This window comes from Lytechinus variegatus, chromosome 8, assembly GCF_018143015.1.
Source record: "Lytechinus variegatus isolate NC3 chromosome 8, Lvar_3.0, whole genome shotgun sequence".
Taxonomy (NCBI): domain Eukaryota; kingdom Metazoa; phylum Echinodermata; class Echinoidea; order Temnopleuroida; family Toxopneustidae; genus Lytechinus; species Lytechinus variegatus.
In genome coordinates, this window is record NC_054747.1 from 27626282 (window position 1) to 27649553 (window position 23272).

At 40.5% G+C, this 23272-nt stretch overlaps 1 protein-coding gene and 1 long non-coding RNA gene across 2 annotated transcripts; both read left to right on the forward strand.

Moving 5' to 3' along the window:
• The first annotated feature begins 2492 nt into the window (after positions 1–2492).
• LOC121419957 lies at positions 2493–3885 on the forward strand. The gene is made up of 3 exons (XR_005970669.1): positions 2493–2571; positions 2940–3269; positions 3590–3885. It is a non-coding gene; the product is annotated as an uncharacterized LOC121419957 (long non-coding RNA).
• A 10485-nt stretch (positions 3886–14370) lies between these two features.
• LOC121419620 lies at positions 14371–23051 on the forward strand. Its single transcript, XM_041614077.1, has 3 exons — positions 14371–14709; positions 14974–15315; positions 22702–23051. Exons 2-3 carry the CDS (start codon positions 15015–15017, stop codon positions 23049–23051), a joined length of 651 nt encoding a protein of 216 aa, XP_041470011.1. The 5' UTR covers positions 14371–14709; positions 14974–15014.
• Positions 23052–23272: the final 221 nt, after the last annotated feature.

A 23272-nucleotide genomic window follows, 5' to 3' on the forward strand; every position in this document is an offset into this window, starting at 1 on the left:
TCAAATTTGCATTCCTTGTCTTCCATGAAGATTGATTTCACCCTAGGCTCTATTTTTGTTGTGGAAAGGCTTAGAAATCATTTATCATCGTAGTCGGTATATTTCAGTCTAATAAACGGAAAGCTGTGTACGATCCTTTAGGCGAGTTCACAATGTGCATCATCAAAGGTGTCTTTCTAGCTTTGTAATTGTGGAAAAAGTACCCTTTCTTTTTTCCCTATACAAGCACAATGCCTTGAACACTTCTGTGTAGGAAATTCGGAAATGCATGAGTGTAGGAAATGCATGGCCATGGGTCATGAGTAGTACTAGATAGCTTTAGTTGCGCGCAAAAAAAAAAACGTATGGCCCTGTTCAGCACAGTCCTGTTACGCACCTTAATCTTCTTTGGTGAAATCAACGAGCATCCCACACACATGTGCACAAATATTACCCCCGTCATGATGACGTCAGAATGAAGGCGATGCTTCCTTTGCCCCACCAGCCAATTCTGTTACAGTAAGTAGTTTACCTTATAGTAACCGCTGGAAGAAAAGCGCGAGCTATTGTTTTACAAATTTATCATGCCAACTAATAAAGCTGTCATTTGTTCATTTTATGGTTATGAAACCGATTCGCTATAATATACAATGTACAAGAGGAACTACAATGTAATAAATCACAGGCTGATACTCCAAAGCTACATGTAGGTTTACATCTTTTCTCGCATTATATTTTTCTTTGATGGCACTCATAATCAACCCAACGTTCAATACATGTACTTGCCATTTTTGTGTCGATAGCTGTACACGCTGAATGATGCTGGGTATCCGTGAAGAAATCATCTTCTTGTTTCTCGGGATTGTCACATCAACAATAGGTAAATATGTTATAGATAAATATGTACAGGTGTATGTGTCTAGTCAAATCTGTTAATTGTGAAAATATAATATTGGTGTGTTTTCATGGATTTATAATTGGAATTGAAGTTGCATTATTGCAATTGTTTCAAACAAGTGAGAGAATGTCTCAGCATGGAGAATATTATAAAAAAATTAATTGTCCGATCGTTTCGATTTCAGATTTCTAGACGTTGCATTCATCAACATTAACGTGGGTGAATGGCTGCGATACAATCACTTCTAGAAAAGACGGTATCAGTATATACACCATCAGTATAACCAACACTGGTGACGACTGTATGTTGAATGAGTCCGAGATTTGTGTGGCCTTGTTATTATTTCTCTCAATCCTTCAAAGAGCAGAAATTACAAAACACAATAACCATCTCAATGGATTATTCCCTTCAATTATGTTTCCTTTAACCCATACAGGAAACTATGCATTTCAAGTGTCTATCCAGACAGACAACTCTCTTCCGGTCATCGGCGAAGATTTCACTCTGATCTGTTCCTTCACACCTGAAACCCGATATCGGCGAGTGGAGTGGACCAAGGGCAACAGCCAGCAAGTAGCCTCTCATCACTGTCAGAGGAATTGGCCCTGCGCAAGTCATTATGTTCGGTACCCATCGAAATTCAACTTTCTAGCCGATAATTTTACCGGAAATTTAACAATTAAAAGTCTTAATGACAATGATGGCGGTGTGTACCATTGTTCATTAAGCAGCACAGATGGAAACGAGCAACCAGGGTCATCCAGCATACAAGTGAGACCGTTCATACCAGGTATATTCATTAATGCATAAGATCCATGAATAGAAAATGACGATGTTCGAAATATCTCAGAATAAAATTGATCTGTGGCATGTTTTCTCAAATTATGCCCTAATGAAAAATACAAACAAACCCATCGGCTCATCTAGGGGGAAATTGATTCATAGAATGTTCAACATCTAGCAGGCAAGTGAGAGCGTTACCACCAGGTATATTCTTTATTGATTAGGTGGCATGAAAGCTCTATTTATTACAAGACATACATTTCTTTAGCATTGTTTTCTCCAGTCTCGTAGTATATGAATATCTTTGAGGAATACGATGCACTACTGAATACAGACACAGCTGAAAATAAACGGTAGAAATATATCGCTCTGATATGATGATTTTCTTTTTCATTAGATGAAAACAAAACATTTATCCTGGAACCTTTTTCCAGGAAATTTAAAAAATATATACATAAATTTTAATCACTTTATATCGCGGAAAAAAATCGTAGGGAGACAAGAAAGTTTCAAAAGATTGTAAGATAAAGAGATAAACAATCAATTCGTCTATTCTTTTTTATCATCAGCTCCACCAAATTGAATACTTTTTACTAATGGAAAGGGAAACAGCTTCTACTGTAACAACTTGTCTATCATAAATGTACCAGTAATAGCTGGAGAGTCACATAGCATCACATGCGAAGCATCGCGGGCAAGGCCCCCAGCAAAACTGCAATGGCGTATACCAGATGATATAACCGTTATTCCTCAGGATCAGGTGGATGTCATTCGAGACGGATCTTACATCTCTCAGAAAGCTTTTGCATTCATACCCTCCAGGAATGACCAAGGAAAGATTCTTAGCTGCATCGCATCACACCCTGAATTAAAAAATGACCTTCAGTGCTCAATCAATCTGAATTTTCAAGGTATACATTAGGTAGACTATTAGAGATGTAAGGTTCTGTATGATCACCCGCATCAAGTTATTCTGTTAGTGTTTGACAAGGTAAAAGTATTGCCATTATCTAGGTCAACAAGACACTGAATGTTGCCTTTACAAGAATTGAAGTCATTGTAGACATATATATAAATTTCTGTTACTAACGCTTTCTGCCTCTTTCAAATGATCGATCACTACTTCACCACATGTGGAAATTGGCTTAGCATCACCGTGTCTACTCGATATATATGAGTTACTTTAGCAACCCCCTCCTCCCCCGACACCTTTCACTTCTCTTCCTCATCATCCTTTTCCTTCTCGTGCAGTCAACTTTCCTTTTTTTCTATTTTGTAGTTTGGCCTTTGAATGTGTTGCTCTTTCTAACTGGAGGTAACCAGACTCGATTAACATATATCTACGTTCAAGAAGATTCGCCAACATTAATCACATGTAAAGCTATCGGATCTTTCCCAGCAGTGGAACTCTCATTATCTCTTAACTCTGACATTATTCCCATCACTAATTCTTCAAAGACTTCAAGTCTTTTCGATGAGGAGTTGTTCGACACTGAGACTACCATCAAAATACGCTCGTCAAAAACAGACCATGGAAAATACATTCACTGTTATGCATTCATGGACAGCAAGGTTGTTGGCCAAAACCTTTCTAAATTAAGGGTTTACGGTGAGTATCACACTCAAATATAATATATATAATTACCTGACGTTGCAATGATACATGGACACTTTTTGTCAAAGTTATCATCTAGGAAACAGAGTGTGTCCACTAAACCTATGAAATACACGAAATACAAAATTAATTCTGCCAACAGGGTTATCAATGCAATGCCGTCTATTTTACGTCATTTCAACATAGAATAACTTCATTTTTCATGCCGACATTTGAAAAGTTGAAAAGTTACGAGATAAATATGTAATACACCAAATAAGTAGAATTTATCATAAAGCTTTATCTTAAACAATTGTTCTTTATTTACCCCCAAGGCCCACCAGATGACGCTTATATCACCATTCCAGCGGATCTGCAAGATGGTATGGAAACAAATGTAACATGCAGAACATCTAATGGATACCCAGCTCATCTCATTCATTGGTACGTTGGGTCAAGAAACCTTACAGATAATTCATCGCTGGAGTCTTCATTGAATATAGCTGGTCGATACGATGCTGTAAGCACTCTGACTTTCGTACCGAAGAGGGTATACCATGGACAACGTCTTCTATGCCAGGCAGTTCAACCTGAAACACCCTTCGGTCGGTCATTGAATGATAGCATGGTTCTGAACATATATAAAGTATTCCTGCTATAAAAAATACAAGGGGTGTGTAGACCCTGTTCGAATACATTATTATAATTTCTGTGTATGCATTTCATTTTAGTAAACTGTTTACTTGATATATCTCTTAAATATTGAATTCGTACATTGGTAAATCTCTTATCATCCAAAGTAATTCTCAAAATGATTTAAAGTGTACACACGAAGAAAATTCACGAAAGTGATGATTATAGACAAAATATATATGGATGGAAAGGTATTGTCTTTTTATACACAAATATGTCACTAAAAAGTCTTATAGCTGTCGTGGAAATGCAAGAAATTAAATTATTAGACACCCTTCTCAGCCCCCCAGACCGACAATCACGCAGCCGAAAACGGTCGAGAATAATGACGTCACACAATCGACGAGCTCATCATCTCTCTGTCCATCATATGCACTGGATCACCTTACTGACCAGTTCAATATCTTCCGAATTTACCGTTTTCTTCATGTAATGTGATATTCAATTTCTGTTTTCGACAACTTCAGACCAAACGTGAATCAGAACTGTGTTCCCTTTGCCAGTTTTTATTGAATTGTATACTGTAAAGACCGATTTTGTCCACTGCAGTCGTCATTGTGTTGCTCCACTCCAGTCAGTGAGTGAGTGAGTCGCTGCCCAAATATGAGAGAATCTAATCAAGAACTTGAAAATCAAAAGTAGCAATTAAGAAGTAAGATTTAATAAATACAGGACTGAATAGAATCTCACATGAAAATAAAAAGAGAAAAAAGAGCTGGTAGGAACGGGGAAGGAATATAATAAAAAAAAAATCCCGAACCAAAAAAAATCGAGGAGTTTCGAACCAGGATCCCCGCACTCAAAAAAACCTGCGTGCGTACAGATTTGTCCATAGACCCTGTTTCTGTTTCCACCGGGTTCATAATGATATATAAACAAAGTGCGTTCGCTGCTGTTGCCTCGCAATGCTTCGGCAATCCAACTGCAATTCCAATCATTTCGCAATGGATATTGCCGTGTTTTTTTGTGGTTCCTGAACTTGCTACGTAATTAAATTTCATAATTTTTATTCAGTTGTGAAGACAAATGTCTATGATTTATATTGATAATAATATCAATGTGGTGCAAGCATGATTTCTGTGAAAATATGCTTTGTTTATTCACGTATATTTCTTGAAAACAAATAATTTTTTCTAAGCTAAATATCGGTTACCAAAATATGTTAAATGTGCATTTCATTTTACTGTTCAGAAAATTCAAACTTTTATCTATGTAATAAGACCAATCTTGAGAGGAATAAACAATTCTAAGAGCAAAAAACGCTGATTGGAAAGATCGTCTTCAATGGGCTGCTGTCAGCTCAGCTGCTCACTGCTCTTGGTGTGACGTCACTCAGCTGGAGCTCGCCAGAGGACGGACGAAGGCAGAAATATGCCATGAAAATAAGTCATTTTTGAGAGCTGATTTCTGCAAACTCTAATCACTATTTCAAAAAGTGAAGTTATATATCTGATTAGTAATACTTCCCCTTTACAATGATGACCACAAAAAGTCAATAAAAAATACTTTTTATTCTTCGGTTGTGTACTTTAAAAAGTAATCCGCTTTTTTATAATTTATTTTGTGTTCACTAGACGGCCCAATTGCATCGATTGCATTTCGACGACTTAACGTGAGCGGTGTTCATTTCATATTGAAATGTAAGTCAGATGCCAACCCTCCTGCTTTCAAAGTCAAGTGGTTCTGTGACTGTACAGAGCTCCAAGGTTGCCACAATACTTCGTTCAACGACACTCTGATAGAAGGTGATACTGTGAATTCAGCCGAGCTAACGATCGGAAAGCCCCGTTCAGGAGATCATTGTGAGTTCACATGCGTCGCTATTTCTACATTTGGCGAGGGAACTGCAGTCTTAAGCTCATCATTTTACGGTAAGAAGTAGGTTTCGTAAGGTTTCGGTTTAATTTGTATTCATTGTTAAACTCATGTTAGAACAATTAACAGCTTCTAAAAATAATATTTACCTAATCCAATAACATGTGTCAGCTAATCACTAAAGTATAATCGACTACTAAATTTATTGTTTAAAAAAAGCTAATGGTGACTAAATAGTTTCATTGTGCATGTCATATCATATCTTGCGATAAAATACAGCCATACCAGATCTACCTTCTCGACTCATCGTCGACCAGAACCAGACATATTCAACACTATTCATGGCGGACCAAGGAAATTATTAACAAGATTCTTTGGTTAAAGTGGTGTACTTAAAGAGGAATCCAACCCAAATAAAAACTTGTTTTTATAAGGAAAAGAAAAATCAGACAAGTTGATAGGTGAAAGTTTGAACAATATTGGACGAACAACAAGAAAGTTATGAATTTTTAAAAGTTGTAAATATTGGTAATCACTATACCCATGGAGACTTCAAATTGGCCGCATATGGGATGTCATAGTGATGTAAGGCAAGGACTACTCTTCCATGTACTCCAATACATATTATGGCTAAAATGTAATTTTTCCCAAAAGTTTTATTTCAAATTATATTTTTCTTTCATGAGGACATACTACAATATACTACCTGGATTATATTTAGATTACTGCCCCAGGGGAATGGGTACTTAGGAGAAAACCAAAAATCCCTGATAATAAAGTACATGGCCTATGGGAAAGTTGTCCTTGCCCCTTGTCATAATTTACTTACACAGTTGCCAATTTGAAATCTACAAAGTATTAGTGATCTCAATTTTAAAGCAGCTATTACTTTCTCATTGCTTGTCCGATTTCTTTCAAACTTTCACCATTCTGTTTAATTTATTTTTCTCCTTCCCAACATAACATTTTATGGCCAAGGCTGGATTCCCCTTTAATAACCGTAACTCCGTTTTTTTAATATCCTTCACAACTATCTACTCTTAATATTTAGCTAATCAAGATCCAACTACTGGTAATCACCTAATTATCGACCAGAAGCAGACGACATATTAAACCATCTACGCTGTCCAAGAGCAAGGACGAGTTTTTCAACCAGCACTGTGTCCAGTTCCAATGAATCAGATATCACTTTTACCGTTCATTTCATTTCATCACTGTTGTATATGAAAAGCATTCTCAAGAGAAAATTTTCTTTGCTTTGATTTTTTTTTCCTTTTCAATTGATTTAAAATATACTGTATCGTCTCTGTCTATTGATAGATGCATTAAAAATAAATATAGTCACAACTTGAATTTTTCTTTTTGCGGTTATATTTTTTTCTTTCTCCAGTTTTGTTTTGGAATGGCTGGAAAATATATGCGGGGGATTCGTATTCTGGTGACCCGGGTTCGATTTCCACTTGGTGCGCTAGTGCCCTTTGGCAAGGCATTAATCCTCAGTACCAGGTCATTCGGATAGGACCTTAAGCCGTTCGGTCCTCTGGTTGCTTGCTTACAAGCATTCATACTCTCTTAGAAATCAGGTAAAAAAATAAAAAAAAAAACAATTTTACTCTATTTCGGTCAAATAAACGGTAAATTCAATTTGTGTTCTTATACATCCTTATCTTTTCTTGTAAGTACATTTCTTATATTCTCGGCTTTCGGTTTTTTTTTTTTTGCATCATTAACCTAATCAATCGAGTGGTCTGTCATTTTGCAAAACGGACGTTGCATAATAAGAAATAAGAAGGGAAATGATCACGTCTCTACAATTTGGATAGGAGTATGGTATGACGAAACTAAATTCTAATCAGACATGTTCCCTTATCGGCTTTAAAATAAACACCTCATCTATTTCTTTACATGTAGTATGTTACTCTCTTGAACGCACTTAACATAATATGCAGCTGATCTACGGTAGTTGTGAAGTTAGCGAATTTGTGTTCGTAATTTTTGTTCTCTCTGTTTTTTTAGCCTTTTGGAAGAGATATGTGATGCTCTACAAAATAAAATTCAAAGAAACGCACATAAATTAGTCCCTGGGTGTGAAAGCAGAGGTCACTTGTGAAGCCCAATTCGCCTTAATTTTGCCTTAGTGTCTATAGGCTTAGCAACAGCTTAAAGAGCGTCTCGTAAACAAATTGAGATATATTTGTCTTTCATCCTAATGACTGAAATGCTTTCAATACCTCCAAAGCCAATAATCCGTCCACGCAACAAAATAATTTTTCATGAACCCTAATAAAAAGAGCGCCAACTCTTGTTTAACAAATTTAGCAAGACATCTATATAGTAAACTGTCATTGATAAATGTATGTCATAGTTATGAAACCGATTTGCTATTAACTATAAGAGATATGACAAAGGCATACATCTCAGACCGATACACCAAAGCAATTATTTTGCTCTACATCTTTTCTCCCACTTATCACTCTATGTGCTTGCACTCGTAATCAGCCGTCATTTACTGCACACACTTGACATTGTTTGTGTCGATGACTGAATGATGCTGCTTATTCGTGGACATATTATTTCAATGTTTCTTGGTGTAATCACTTCAACAATAGGTAATCTTAATTTATTTGTCAAATGTAGTTCAAATGGGAACATGGATATATGTACTATTATGAAGGTATATCGTAGGTCTACATTTATAGTTGTAGCTTTTATAACTTCAATATATTAAGATGTATACCTCTGAGTTGCTGTCTCAGCATAGAAAATATAAACGATCTCAGTATAATCATGATCATTTCACTTTTAAAAAGTCGAGACAATGTATTAATCAACATAAACGTGGACTAATATCAAACATTTTTTTTTCCAGAAAAGACAAAATACCCGCGAAAACAACCATCACCGCCGACGACGGTTTGTTGAATAACTCCGAAATTTGCGTCGTTCTGTAAAAAAATCCTTTAGATTTTCATTGTGCAGATAGCGTTAATGTATCTCATGTTAACCGTATCACTAGTTCGTTCTCTAAGATCACGTGTTTCTTAAACAATACAGGATACCATGCATTTGAAGTGTCTATCCAGACAGACTCTCTTCCGGTCATCGGTGAAGATTTCACCATGGTCTGTTCCTTCACACCTGAAACCAAATATCGGCGAGTGATTTGGACCAAGGGTAAATACAGTGTGGCCTCTCATTCATGTTGGAAGTATCAGCTCTGCACATGGTATTCCATTCCAACGCCATCAAAATTCAGCTTTTTGTCAAATAATTCCAACGGAAATTTAACAATAATAAAGCTTGACGAGAATGACAGCGGTGATTACCATTGTTCATTAAGCAGGACTAATGGAATAGAGCGAACAGGATCATCCAGTATGGAAGTAAGACCGCTGCCACCAGGTATATTTATAATTACATACGATGCATAAATAGAAAATAACGGTTTTCAAAATATCTCAGGATTAAATTTATTGTTGTTAAAATATCAGTGTGGCATGGTTTTTGAAAAAATGCCACAATAAAACACACCTAGGAGTAAATGGGTTAGTATGTAAAAACATCCAGTAAGCAAGTGAGAGCGCTACCACCATGTTCATTATTGCTAAGGTTGCATGCAAGGTTTACATAGTACATAAATTTTGTACAGCATTATTTTTTTCAGAATTGCATCTTAGGATATCACTTTCCAATTGTGAGTAAATTTATTAAGGATACAAGATTACTGACTACTGGCTAAGCTCAAAATGTAGGGTCGAAATAGTATGGTACTTAACTACTTATAAAATGAATTTGGTTTTGATAACTATCGTATCAAAACAAAACGATTCTCAGGGAACTTTGTCAGGCAAATCAATTTTTTATCAATCTTAATCATCTTTTATCGTGAAAAAAAAATCGTAGGGGGAAAAAATCTTTTAAAAATCTAAAGACTCTAAGAAATAAACAATCTATGTATTTTTTCCATTTCATTATCAGCTCCACCTAATGGAATCATTATTACTACTGGAAGAGGCAACCGCTTCTACTGTAACAACCTCTCTATCACGTCTTTAACGGTAATAGCTGGAGCGCCATATAGCATCACATGTGAATCATCACAGGCAAGGCCTCCTGCACTACTACAATGGCATATACCAGATGACATGGCCGTTATTCATCAGGATCAGGCAGATGTCATTCAAGACGGGTCCTACAACTCCCACAAAGCTTTGACAATCATACCATCCAGGAATTACCAAGGAAAGATTCTTAGCTGCATCGCATCACACCCTGAACTACATAATGACCTTCGGTGTTCAATCAATCTGAATGTTCAAGGTACGTATCAGGTGGATTTAACTTTAACATGTAAGGTTCCATGTCATTACCCGGGTCAACGTCATTGATTAGTTATTGATAATGTCTAGGTGATGACTTTATTGAGGCCAACAAGACGTTGAGAACGACTTTTACATGAATAAACGTGATATGTGCAATTTTCTTGATACATCGGTTGTTTGGCATGATCGACCACTACTTCTGTCGCCTCATGCGAAATTTGGTCGCATGATAATCATGTATACTAGATGTGTATATGATATCGAATATTACTTTATGCTAGAGCACCACGTTCCCTTTCTTTCTCTCCCTCATTTTTTTCCTTTCGCTTTCTCAACATCTCTTCCCCTCAATTTTGTAGTTTGGCCTAAGAATGTGTTACTCTTTCAAACTGGAATTGACCAGTCTCTGTCATACGAGATCTACGTCCAAGAAGATTCGCCGACATCGATCACGTGTAAAAGTATTGGAAGTTTCCCCGCAGTTGAGCTAGCATTGGATCTTCTATTTGACTCTGGCATTATTCCCATCAAAAATTCTTCAAAGACTCCAAATCTCTTCGATGAGAAGTTGTTCGACACTGAGACTTCCATCAAAATACGACCAACGAAAACTGACCACGGAAAATACATTCAATGTTATGCATTCATGGACAGCGAGGTTGTTGGCCAAAATCTTTCCAAATTAGGGGTTTACGGTGAGTATCACAATCAAAATATAGTCTGTATCTTATCTGAAAATGCAATGATAGACCTACTTCGACACTTCTTGTCAAAGTCAACTATAATGAAACAGAGTGAGTCAACTTTTAGAATTCATGAACTACACATTAATTAACCAACAGGTTTATCACCGGACATGGTGGCTCAGTGGTAGAGCGCCCGCCTCATGAACGGGAGGTCGTCAGTTCGATCCCCGGCCGAGTCATACTAAAAGACTGATAGAAATGGGACCTGCCTTCTTGTCAGGCGCTCGACGTATAAGAATGGAGAAGGTTAATAATAACATGTGTTATGCAGGGCCCACTGGAAAAACAGCTTACAGCTGAGAGTGGCTACCGTGGTTAAATAAGAGTTATTATTATTATCAATTTAGGGGCGCATATTACACTTCATTTGAACATAGATCTTAACGTTTTCATGGCAACTGAAAACTACTTCTGCAGTAATATATTTCTCATATTGCTTCACATTAAATGGTTGTTGTTTTTCTTCTCAAGGCCTACCAGATGACGCTAAAATTACCGTTCCGGCGGATCTGCACGATGGTATGGAAACAAATGTAACATGCAGAACATCTAATGGATACCCACCCCCTCTCATTCATTGGTATTTTGGGTCAAGAAATCTTACAGATAATTCATTGCTGAATTATTCATTAAACTCTGCTGATCGGTTCGATAGTGTAAGCACTCTGATCTTCGTACCAAGGAGATTTGACCATGGGAAACGTCTTCTCTGCCAGGCAGTTCAACCTGAAACCCCCTTAGGTCGCTCACTGAATTACAGCATGGTTCTAAACATATCGTGTGAGTATTCATTTCAGAAATAAACATGAAGGAATTATAGACCTGGATTGTTCACATTCATGTTCAATGAAAGTTGAATTTTAATTTCTTAATAATGTGTCTTTGCATTTTACAAAGGAGGGTGGGTGGATGACGGCTAGTTAGATAGCCTGTTAATTTTATTCACCTTTAAGAATTGTCTGTTGAACATTGCTTGATATCTTATCATCCAAAGCAATGCTCGAAAAGCATTATAAAGTCACTCATTATTTTCAAAATGTATTTTGTTTCCTAGACGGCCCTTTTGCATCCATTACGTCTCGACGACTTATCAGGAAAGGGATACGTGTCGGTTATGTGTTGAAATGTACGTCAGATGCCAACCCTCCTGCTTTCAAAATCCAGTGGTTCTGTGACTGTACAGAGCTCCAAGGCTGCCACAATAAAACGGTCAACGACATTATGATCAAAGGTGAAACTGTAACTTCAACTGAACTAGCAATAGAAAACCCACTCTTAGAAGATCACTGTGAGTTCAGATGCATCGCTATTTCTACAGACGGCTCTGGAACAGCAGTCTTTAACTCAACATTTTACGGTAAGGAGTCAATTTCGTAAGGTTTCTGAATCATGCGTATTTACTATTTTACTCATGTTAGATATAATTCCAGAAAATAATATCTACCTGATCAAACTTTATGTGTCAACTAATTACTCAAACATAATCTACTACTACGTTTAGCTACAAAATGGTGAATGATTACTAAATAGTTTCATTGTGCATGTTTCATCACCTCTTACGATAAAATCCAGCCATCCCTGATCCACCTCGACTCATCGTCGACCAGAACCAGACGACATCTTCAACTCTTTTTGTGGCGGGGCAATGAAATAACTTATATGATTCTTTGCTGAAAGTGATATCCTTAATAACCGAAATTCATTTTCTCTAATGTCCTTACAAACTCGCTACTCTAGAGAATGTAGTTATTAAAGATCCAACTTCTCGTCTTATTGTTAACCAGAAGTAGACAATATCTTAAACTTATTTGTCCAAAAACAAGGACGAATTTAAGCTCCACAAAGAGGTGAATCGGCAAGTTTTTCAACTTAGGCAGAGTCCAGATTGAGTCAGATATCAATGTAACTTTTCATTCACTTCTATCACAATTTTATATGGTGATATTTTTCAAAATATTTTTTTCTCTGCTTTGCTTTCTTTTTTCAATGCATCGAAAATGTGCTTGATACTCTCTGATGTCTATTGATCGAGCATCAACAATAAGAATATATAGTCTCAACTTCACATTCCTTTTTTAAAGACATCTTTGTCCAATTATATTATTTTTACTCTTCAGGTTTTTTTAATGGCTGAAAACAAAATATATTGCCGTATCATGGTAGTCTATTTCAGTCTAAAAAGTCCCAGCGAGTTTAAATTCTCTTGGAATACTTCCTTTACTTTCTCATACGTACTTATATTCGGTGCTTCCGAATGATCTGTCAGTTAGCGAAACGCATTTTGCATAATGTCAGAGGTAACATACACATGTACGAATTGGTAGCCTTGATTGTCCCCCCTTTTTATACACTTATTGTTTGGAAGAGTTTTTGAGTCTGGAAGTGGAATAAGGTTATTGAAATATGTGATGCTCTGCACAACAGTATTATACAAACAATGCACACAGCTGAGTGGGAGATTTCTTGAGGATAGATGCCGCACTGTGTTATAGCTTTTAGGTGAGTACCCAAGGCGTGCCAACAAAAGAGCAAATCCTGCGGGTATTTTTGTGCGAAAATTACTCTTTTATACCTCGATGCCTTGTACACTTTCTGTAGATGAAATGTATGACCATGAGTGGTAAAAATAGCTTAGGCCGACCGGCAAAAGGATGGTCTTTTTTCCGTACAAAATATACATATTTTGCACATTAATTTGCGTTAGTGTAAAATGAAAAAGACATATGTGTAAGTGAGATCGATTAAAAATAATGCAACACTTACACAATTTTGAAACGAACTTAAGGCTTCAGTTACCTTAACAGTGGCTATTCTTCTACCAGAGGATTTCACCATGATTACTACTTGAAAGAGCGCCAGCTCTTGGAGTTATTTAGCATGGTATTTTCAATTGGCATTTTAAGGAATTTCTATCAAGATTGAGAAAGCGATTCCTTTTGATATTAGGTACTACATTTTGACAACACTTGTCATAAATCACCGACCGATACTCCATAATGTGCGGTCTAATAGTTTAATCTTTGTTCATGTTCGCAATCTGTTTGTGTTCGTGATCCAGCATTGTATTCCATTGATACCTCGAAACTGTGTCGATGACTGCAAGATGATGTGTATTCGTGGATCAACTATTTTCATATTTCTTAGCCTAATCATTGCAAACTTTGGTAAATATTTGAGTTTGTCCTTTTTTATAAACGTAGTTAACATGGGAACTTGAGAATTATAAAACAATGTGCTCGATGATGAATTCGACAAAAAGCCATTGGATTCAAACCTGTGACAAGCTATCGTAAGCCCTAAGGTAGTATAATTTACACACTTTTAGTTTATGTATAAAAGATTTGTTGATATTCGAAAAAAAAACCCTCTCATCAGCACAAGATGTTTTCTAAAAAAAATTGAATATAAGTATTAAAATGTTAGTAGTCATTATTTTCTGTTCCAACTCTCTCCATTAACTTAGAGTTACATTCATAGCCGTTCCAAACGGAAATTAGTTCCATCAATTTCCTTGTTCTTTCACCCATGTAGGAAACCATGTATTTGAAGTGTCTATCCAGACAGATTCTCTTCCAGTCATCGGTGAAGATTTCACTCTGGTCTGTTCGTTCACTCCGGAAACCAGGTATCGACGAGTGGTTTGGACCAAAGGTAACAACGTACATGTGGCCTCTCATCCATGCTGGAGGAACAATAAATGCGCTTATTACATTCCTTCGCCATCAAAATTCAGCTTTTTAGCGGATACTTCCACCGGAAATTTAACAATAAAAAGGCTTCATGGAAATGACGGCGATATTTACCACTGCTCATTGCGCAGCACGCATGGGAGAGTGAGTGTTGGATCAGCTAGCAAGCCAGTGTGGCCGTTAACACCAGGTGTGTTCGATCATTTCAAGGGCTCTTTAACATTGTACACACGTTATATATGAGATAAAATTAAATTATTTCTCATTTGAATGTGCTTTGTGGTTTCTGTGGAATACTGGTTTTGTCTGCTTTGTTGATAAACCATATAGCACATTAAGCTTGTTTGGTTATTTCAAATCATGGAAATAGGCTATCATAGAGTAGAGATATTTGCAAAAGACATTGACAGAATGACATTTAATCAATGTGTCCTTTATTTCTTTCCGTTACCAGTTGCACCAAATAGCGTCTTCATCAAAGATGGAAGAGGGAAAATGAACTGCGTTGACAACCTCTCTGTGAGATTAACTGCCCCAAAACAATTAGAGATCACTTGTCAAGCAGGTCAGGCAAGACCTCCTCCAATACTTCAATGGCACCTACCAGATACCACGAATGGTTTTACAGCTGTTATTGATCACCAGTATGATGTCGTACAAGACGGATCTTACATCTCCCAAAGATCTTTGAGATTCACACCCTCCAGGAATGACCAAGGAAAGATTCTCATCTGCGTTGCATCACATCCAGAACTAACAGAAAACCTTCAGTGCTCAGTTCATCTAATTTTTCATGGTATTCTTAATTTACTTCAATAACTCCATACATCTACTTGATTTGCTAGTTCAGCCCTCTGGACTGCCATACCCGAATAGAACTCCCAAGGATTTAAAAAGCGCGAGCGCGCCCTCTCCCGTTCAGGCTTACTACCCATGATCACCGCGCAACTAGCGTCCATCTTCCTCTTTTGCTTTCGGCAAGCCACCTGTCAAGACGTGCTCAGATAAGTCTCCTAAGAGCTCAAATCTTTTTGAGCTTTGGTATATTATTTTCGCTTATCTGTGGTGCATTCTCCCTTTTAATTTCAATCTTTCCATTTGTGTGTAAGATTGTGTTCAGAATTTACACTTGGCGTGACTTTTTAGACGTGTTTTTGGTGACACTTAAATTGTTTTCTAACGTTTGAGTTCTCGTCGCGCCACATCGCTAGCGCGTTCGCGAGGCACCGGGCTTGGCCTGCCTACGTGGCAGCAAGCCTTCACCACCTGTCATGGTTATTGTTCTTCACGTTCAAAGCGTGGTGGCTTTTGGTGCCGTTTTTGAATTAAATTCTAGACAGCCTCTACACTTTGTTGTCGAGGGTGTTATTGTTATTTCTTTTTGCAGGTTGGGATCTTCAACTCTGTTCCTTCCTTGCTTTCTGGAATTGATTTATTAAGATTTTCGATTGATTATTGATTGATTAATTCTTCAATTCTCTTTCCTTTCTGTTCTGAATAAATTTCTTAATTGATATTTTATTCACAGGCGGGTCTTAAAGCTCAATTCCTTTTTCCTTCTGTTCTGAATAAATTTCTTGATTGATATTTTATTCACAGGCGGATCTTAAAGCTCAATTCCTTTTCCTTCTGTTCTGAATAAATTTCTTGATTGATATTTTATTCACAGGCGGATCCTAAAGCTCAATTCCTTTTCCTTTCTGTTCTGAATAAAATTCTTGATTAATATTTTATTCACAGACGCTTCGGGGATTGTTTAATTCGGCTTACGCAATTATACCTGATGATTGTTTGGTTATTCAATCCCCCCTAAAAAAAAAAAAAAAAAAAAAAAAAAAAAAAAAAAAAAAAAAATTTTTGTTCTTTACAGGTGGGGTCTCCTTCCTGTTAGAAATTTTTTTTTGACCTGTCCCGGAATTGTTTTCTTCGTTCAATTCCCTCTTCCCTCCTAGTCTTATATATTTTTTTATTTCGACAGGCGGGCTCTACGATTCCCTTTGAGGATTTACTGTGTCGTTCTTCCTCTTGGAATCGTTACTAGAGACGTTCCTCCTTCCTCCTGTTCTGAATTTCTTTACCTTTCCACAGGAGGTTACTTTTTTTTTTTTTTCCTCTTGGAAATTATCGTAAAATTTCTCTTATCTAGGAATTATTTGTCTCTCAATCCCTTTTCTTCCTGCTCTGAAATGCTTGTTTTTGTGTTTCTTCGCAGGTGGAAACTTCTTTCTCTTCTGAACTTGCATTCATTTTTGAATTTTTGTTTCGAATTTTTCCTTCGGGCACAAAAAAAAAAAAGAGAATATAGTAGGGGAACCTTGTAGGAGTTCTTTTTTCAAAGTCTCCGACCTCCTTTTTATTTTCTTACAGGCAGATACCTAAACTATTCTTAGGTTCTTCTTCCTCCCTACCCCTCCCCTCTTGTTTTGTTCTGTTTGCTCAAACAAACTCCTTTTAGGAGGAGGGAAAGACCACTCCGGTCTCCACTTTTAATCTAAGCGAGATCTTTGTAAAAAAAAAAAAAAAAAAAAAAAAAAATTCTTGTTTTTCCTTTTTCAGGGTAGAGAGAGGTATCTTTGAATGGGACTAACACAGCCCCAGAGGACCTGGTGCCCTCCACGGGGACCGTCCCGATTGCAAGTTACAGAAGTCGGCCGCCTCCAGGCGAGCAGGAGGGACGCCGCGGTGAGCGCCCAGCGGCGGTGAGTATGAGGGTGCGTCGATCAGCATTCCGAATTTGCGGTCGGATGCTAAGAGAAGGAAGGCCAAGACTGTGGTGCCACGGTCTCGGACAAAGGAAAAAGTGGTAGCCAAGGCTTCCAAGCCTAAACTAGGTCCTGCCGCCGCAGCACCCATAGGGCTATGCGACCCACCGGCTACCGGGTCACCAGAAGTCCGGAGGGAGAGTGCGGTTCTCTCCCCCCGGCACAGGTCAGGATCTCTGCCGTATAAGTCGTCCTCCGTTGACAGCATCGGGAGAGATCGCCCAGCCCCTGACCGCGAGAGGCGTCACACAGACTGTAACCACAATCTGATCGTGACCACAATCTGACCCCGTCAGATTCGGGTGAAGTTTCGTTGTTGGCGGCCGCCCTGCCAGGGGCGGCAAATCGTAAGAGATCACCCGTGCCTCTTGTGCCTTCTTCTGCTCCGGCCACGCCGGCGGAGCCCGCAAAATAAGAAGAAGAAGAAGAGGTCGAAGGAGAGGTCGGCCAGCCCTGTTGCCATGGGCATTCCTCCTTCAGACCCTCTTATCGGTGGCCAGATGTTACAGTCATACATGTTATGCTGCTATATTCTGCTACCGCGAGAGGCGTCACACATCGGGCTGTGACCACAATCTGACCCCGTCAGATTCGGGTGAAGTTTCTTTGTCGGCGGCCGCCCTGCCAGGGGCGGCAAATCGTAAGAAATCACCCGTGCCTCTCATGCCTTCTTCTGCCCCGGCCACGCCGGCGGAGCCCGCAGAAAGAGAAGAAGAAGAAGAGGTCGAAGGAGAGGTTGGCCAGCCCTGCTGCCATGGGCGTTCCTCCTTCAGACCCTTGTGTCGGTGGTCAGATGTTACAGCTATTCATGCTGCTACATTCTGCTACCGCGAGAGGCGTCACACATCAGACTGTGACCACAATCTGACCCCGTCAGATTCGGGTGAAGTTTCGTTGTTGACGGCCGCCCTGCCAGGGGCGGCAAATCGTAAGAAATCACCCGTGCCTCTTGTGCCTTCTTCTGCCCCGGCCACACCGGCGGAGGCCGCGAAGAAGAAGAGGTCGAAGGTGAGGTCGGCCAGCCCTGTTGCCATGGGCGTCAGTCCTTCAGACCCTTGTGTCGGTGGTCAGATGTCACAGCTATTCATGCTGCTACATTCTGCTTTCGAGTAGTGCGGGTTCACCCCACCCTCGACGTCTACTCACCCCGCTGATGCCCCTGAGCATCAAGCGAGACAAGTGGGCAATAACCACCAGACACCCGGGAAATCCTCGAGCGATTCTGTTAAATCGCCAGCCAGTGCACCGACTAACCGGGTGCCCCAAGATCGCGTGTGCTTTCCAGCATTTTCGTCGATCTCAGAGCACGTGTCCCAGCCGACACGCGGGGCCACCCCGGCGCTTACTGGACAACCTCCCGGTTCAGTCCATAGAGCGAGACTCCCTTTACGAGGACAACCCCTATCCCGCGGGCGACTTTTCAGTAAGCGCTCAGGCGCTGCTTGACAAGTATCTACCTCACATCTACCCTCCGAGCGGGGGTATTGATGAAGCAAGGGAGTCCATATTTTCTCGCCCCGCCTCTTCAGGCGCTCCGAGCTCAATCGGCCGAATTGGGGGTCTCGGAGAGTGACGGGGTCGCTCTAGACGAGGCGGCTCCTACGACGAGGAAGCCGCCAGCTCCGTGGGTGTAAACCCACCCCCGCTCTGCTGCTGCCCGGAAGCGCCAGGCTCCGGCGCCGCCGTCTCGAAATTTTCAAGCCTCTCGAAGCTAGCGAGAAGGCAGAGGCAGGGGGGGGGGCGATTATTATACAGGTACTCCCGAATTCGCCCTCTACGTCAAGCTCACATACGGCGACGACTCCTTCAGCGGTAACCCTCTCCATTCTTCCCCCTAAGCGGGCCCGTAGATTGGAGGTATGAATCTCTTACATACCGCATGCCGCACTTCTCTCGTGAGAATGTTTGGCTGCTTTGAGAGGACAACCTATCACGTCCGCGGACCGTCCGCCCAGGCGACGGGACCGTCGCTTTTCTGGCCTGAACCTCACTTTCTATTCGAAAGTAAGGGTGCCCTGTCTTACTTAGCTCCTACCCTTGCAACGCCAGAGTCAGGGCTATAGTACAGACACCCGTTCTCCAGCGATCGCCGCTGAAGAGAGGGCGACTCTGATATGAGCACCATCACCGCTCAGCGGTATGTCTCACTATCTCATAGCTCTCCGAGCTTATGAGTATGTATATCGGATCTGAATGTCACGGCGATTAAAAGTTCTCCTGTGCTTAATAATCGCTATGCCTTCACCACCCGATGCATTATGGTTATGTTAACCTATTTGTCTCGTATTCGGGCGGCTCGTACGAACCCTGCCCGAGCTGCCATCACCGGTCGTCCCCCCGGACACCGCCGGCAGCACCCGCACCGAATACGTGGAAGGAATCAGCTTTTCATATGCTAGATATCCCTCCTGTTGACATTCACAGCTGTTCCCCGAGTCTTTCCCGGTTGGGTAAACATCATCTCGGAGGAAAGTAACCGCCGTACATCTCATGAGATTGTTGGCTATGTACGTGCGTTCAAACTTGTTTAAAGCCCCAGGATTCTCTGTCGGCATTCTATGCCTACTTTCTGGGCACACCCACCGTACCGGGTCGGCGAGTTCACACCAAACTGTACACCGCCAGACCATCGGTCGAGCTCTAACTGTCTATCTTATAGACTGCCCTCTATGTGGGTCAATCTTGCGGGCGTCTCCGCCGCTCCCTCCTTGTGCGGAGTGGTCTACGGTGGATGTCTTTACCGTGCCCGTTAGTCGAATCGGCTTCTTTCTTAGAAATTTTTTCACGGCACACTCGAGTCGCCCCGCATGCTGCTTTCATCCTCCTTCCATGCAAGGCATGTGGCCAGGGTCACCGCACGACCGAGGATGATGTAACAGTGGATGGATGTATGCTTATGCCTTCCTAACCACGATCACTACGACCCGCCTTCTCTCGGGCTGACTGTGGATGAGCCTCTCCATGTAAGTGATTTACTTCACTGGAGTTCTTTTAGAAATTTAGATTCTCATCCCCCGCTGCTTAGGGCGTCATTTTTGCCGCCCCCCCCCCGCAGCTTTTTGGAGCTCCTTATCTTACCGATATCGGACTGTTCCACGCTGCCGCAACCGGCGCCGGCGGTGCTCGCTCTTACGATCACCTGAGAAACAGGCCTTGTGACTGTTTTCATAAACAACTGGTTCTCACCGCAGACTGATGGAAATTTTGTGATTACTTCCTCAAGTCTCCTTCGCTTGTTTCTTCAAGCGAGGACTTCGACACTCTTAGCCAGTTTCCGTCCCTAACTTGATAGGACAGGGCCGTTGCTACCTCATTCGATTCCGTTGGGAATGTAACGGTTGAGGTATCATATCTGGCGATGTCTGTTCGTTTAGAGCATCTCTTGATGGTCGTTTACACGTAATATCGTGACAGATTTTTTTTTTCGCCAGCTCCCTCTGGCGTACACTTGCTGCTGCTAGGGATTCCCCCGCCCAGCGGACAGCCATCGCAGCCTAGCCTCACGGGCTCTCTCGGCGATGGTGGCTTGAGCCAAGCCACCTCTTCCACCGCGGGCACTGCACCCTCAGATGGGTGCTTCAATCAGTATGGGAGAAAGGGGATCCTGAGTTCTCTCTCGATCACTCGGTCTAACACACTTTTGTCGTGATGTGTACCGCGCTGTATCCCTGACACGCCCGGTTGAGCTGTTTTGACCAGACTGCTCTATTCTACATAGGCAACATGTCCGCGGCATTCCTTATTAACAGGATGGCACTCAGTCGCTTTCTCGACCCTTGTCTGCCTTACGAGTGGTTTTCTTCCTAAATCCCTACTCTCCGTCGTTCCTGGTCCCCTTCGGACCGCTAGTAACTTTTTACCACAGCTCTCTATCAGAATTCTGCAGATTTCTGCCCTCACGCATTTGAGACAGATATCGAATTCTGGGCGCTTTCTCCCACGCGGAGGCTTCCCTACAGAAATTTCCAAGCCTGCGGGAAGCGTGCGACTAGCTTCCGCAAGCTTGCGGCATGCTAGTAACTAGCATGCGGTTAGCTTAATAAGCGTGTGATATGCGTGCAGAGTAATAGTTAAGCGATCTTTTAGCGAGCAGGGACTGTTCGCTAGCATGCACTCGCTTATTAAGCGAGTGCCCTGCTAGTCGCATGCTAGTTACTAGCAAGCGGCACGCTTAAATTTCGGTAGGGGTTCTGAGATATCTCGCCTTCTCAGGTTGGTCGATTGATCACTTACTGAGCCTTAAAAGCTTCAGTTTTCCGATCACGATTCTTGTTGAAATTTTCAACAAATTTCGATTCTTACGCTCTAGTCAGCAGGTGATGTTGTTCTCCTGACACTAGGCCGAGGGCCCATGATACTTAGTATTCCTGAGTATACAGGGCATTCCTCTCGAGGACATTTTTGAGGGCCGCCTTTTGGCGCTCAACTAACTCCTTCACTTCTTTCTACTTGAAGGACATTCCGTCCAGCGAGGCGAGATTTACTGCTTCGGCGCTTAAAGCAGCTGCGGCTTTTTCCCCCTCTCCCTAAATTTCGTTGTTTTTGTTTTTTCTTTTAAATTTTCTTAGGCTTACAATTGAAAACATGCCTCCCTACGGTTTGAGTCCGTGCTGGTCTAGCAAATCAAGTAGATGTATGGAGTTATTGAAGTAAATTATGAAAATACTTACCTGATTTTCTTATTTACGAGATAACTCATACATCTACTTGATACCCTCCCACCGACCCTCCGCCTTGCGTAGCAACATGTTTCAACGTATGGGCTTGCGAAAGGTGAGGAAGATGGACGCTAGTTGCGCGGTGATCATGGGTAGTAAGCCTGAACGGGAGAGGGCGCGCTCGCGCTTTTTAAATCCTTGGGAGTTCTATTCGGGTATGGCAGTCCAGAGGGCTGAACTAGCAAATCAAGTAGATGTATGAGTTATCTCGTAAATAAGAAAATCAGGTAAGTATTTTCATAATTGTAACTGTTTATACATCTGTCCGAATGCCATAAACCCGGGTCCAAGATCTTTTCATATTTTGTCCATGTTTTTTTTTTATATATATAATTAATAGGTTTAGCCTTTCCAGAATAGGTATCAGGTCGTTTTCCAGTATATATAGCTGTCCATGTTTTGACACCTACACTTTGAATCAATTCCATGTAAAAGGTGCAATCCTCCACCCTAGTAAAACAGAATTTTAGACTTGTTTGTACTCTTCTGGTAAGATGGACATGTACAATTTTAGTCGTGTGCGTCACACGCACACGAACCGAATCAAAATGATAAAAGCATTATAATTTTAGTATTTTGGGATTTTTCTTGCGTATTAAAAGGAAAACACAGACATGTGAATTGATGAACATGATATTAATTATAATACTGCTTCTAGGCCTGTGTAATGAAAATGCTCGGTATGTTATCTCCTTTATCTAGTTCCTCCCTCTGGGATGAGGATCTTTCTCGCTGGAAGTGAAATGGAATCTCTGCAAACATTCCTAAACGTCAATGAAGATTTACCGACTACAATCACTTGCAAAACCATTGCCTCATTCCCAGCGACTGAACTATCGTGGATATTAATTGGTACAAATGGCAGTAATCCTATAAACGCAAACGTTTCAAATACTCACAATATGTTAGATGATAATTTATTCGACACCGAGAGTACAATCACAATACACCCGGACAAGATGGACCATGGGAATTTAATTCAATGCTATATATCTCTGGACGGGGCCTTTGTCGATATACTTACAGCCACTTTAAGGGTCATCGGTAAGTGATAAATTCCATCATATTGTGCTCGTAAGATTCGTATTATTAGCATGATTAACATCAACGTTAAAATATTTTACTACAATCCTATGATATCTCCAAAAGTAATTCCACAACTTAGTTATCGTCAAAAGGTTTCATTTAACATATTTAAGTTAGTTCAATCTGAATTTAATGTTATCTCTGGGTTTCTCCTTGTCGAAAAGTTAAAATGACAATTAGACATTTG

Excerpts from the sequence above, each read along its gene's own strand:
- LOC121419620 (XM_041614077.1), top strand. The coding sequence starts at position 15,015 with ATGAACTGCGTTGACAACCTCTCTGTGAGATTAACTGCCCCAAAACAA. Across the intron at positions 15,316-22,701 it reads AGTTCATCTAATTTTTCATG|TTCCTCCCTCTGGGATGAGG; the intron begins GTATTCTTAATT and ends TCCTTTATCTAG.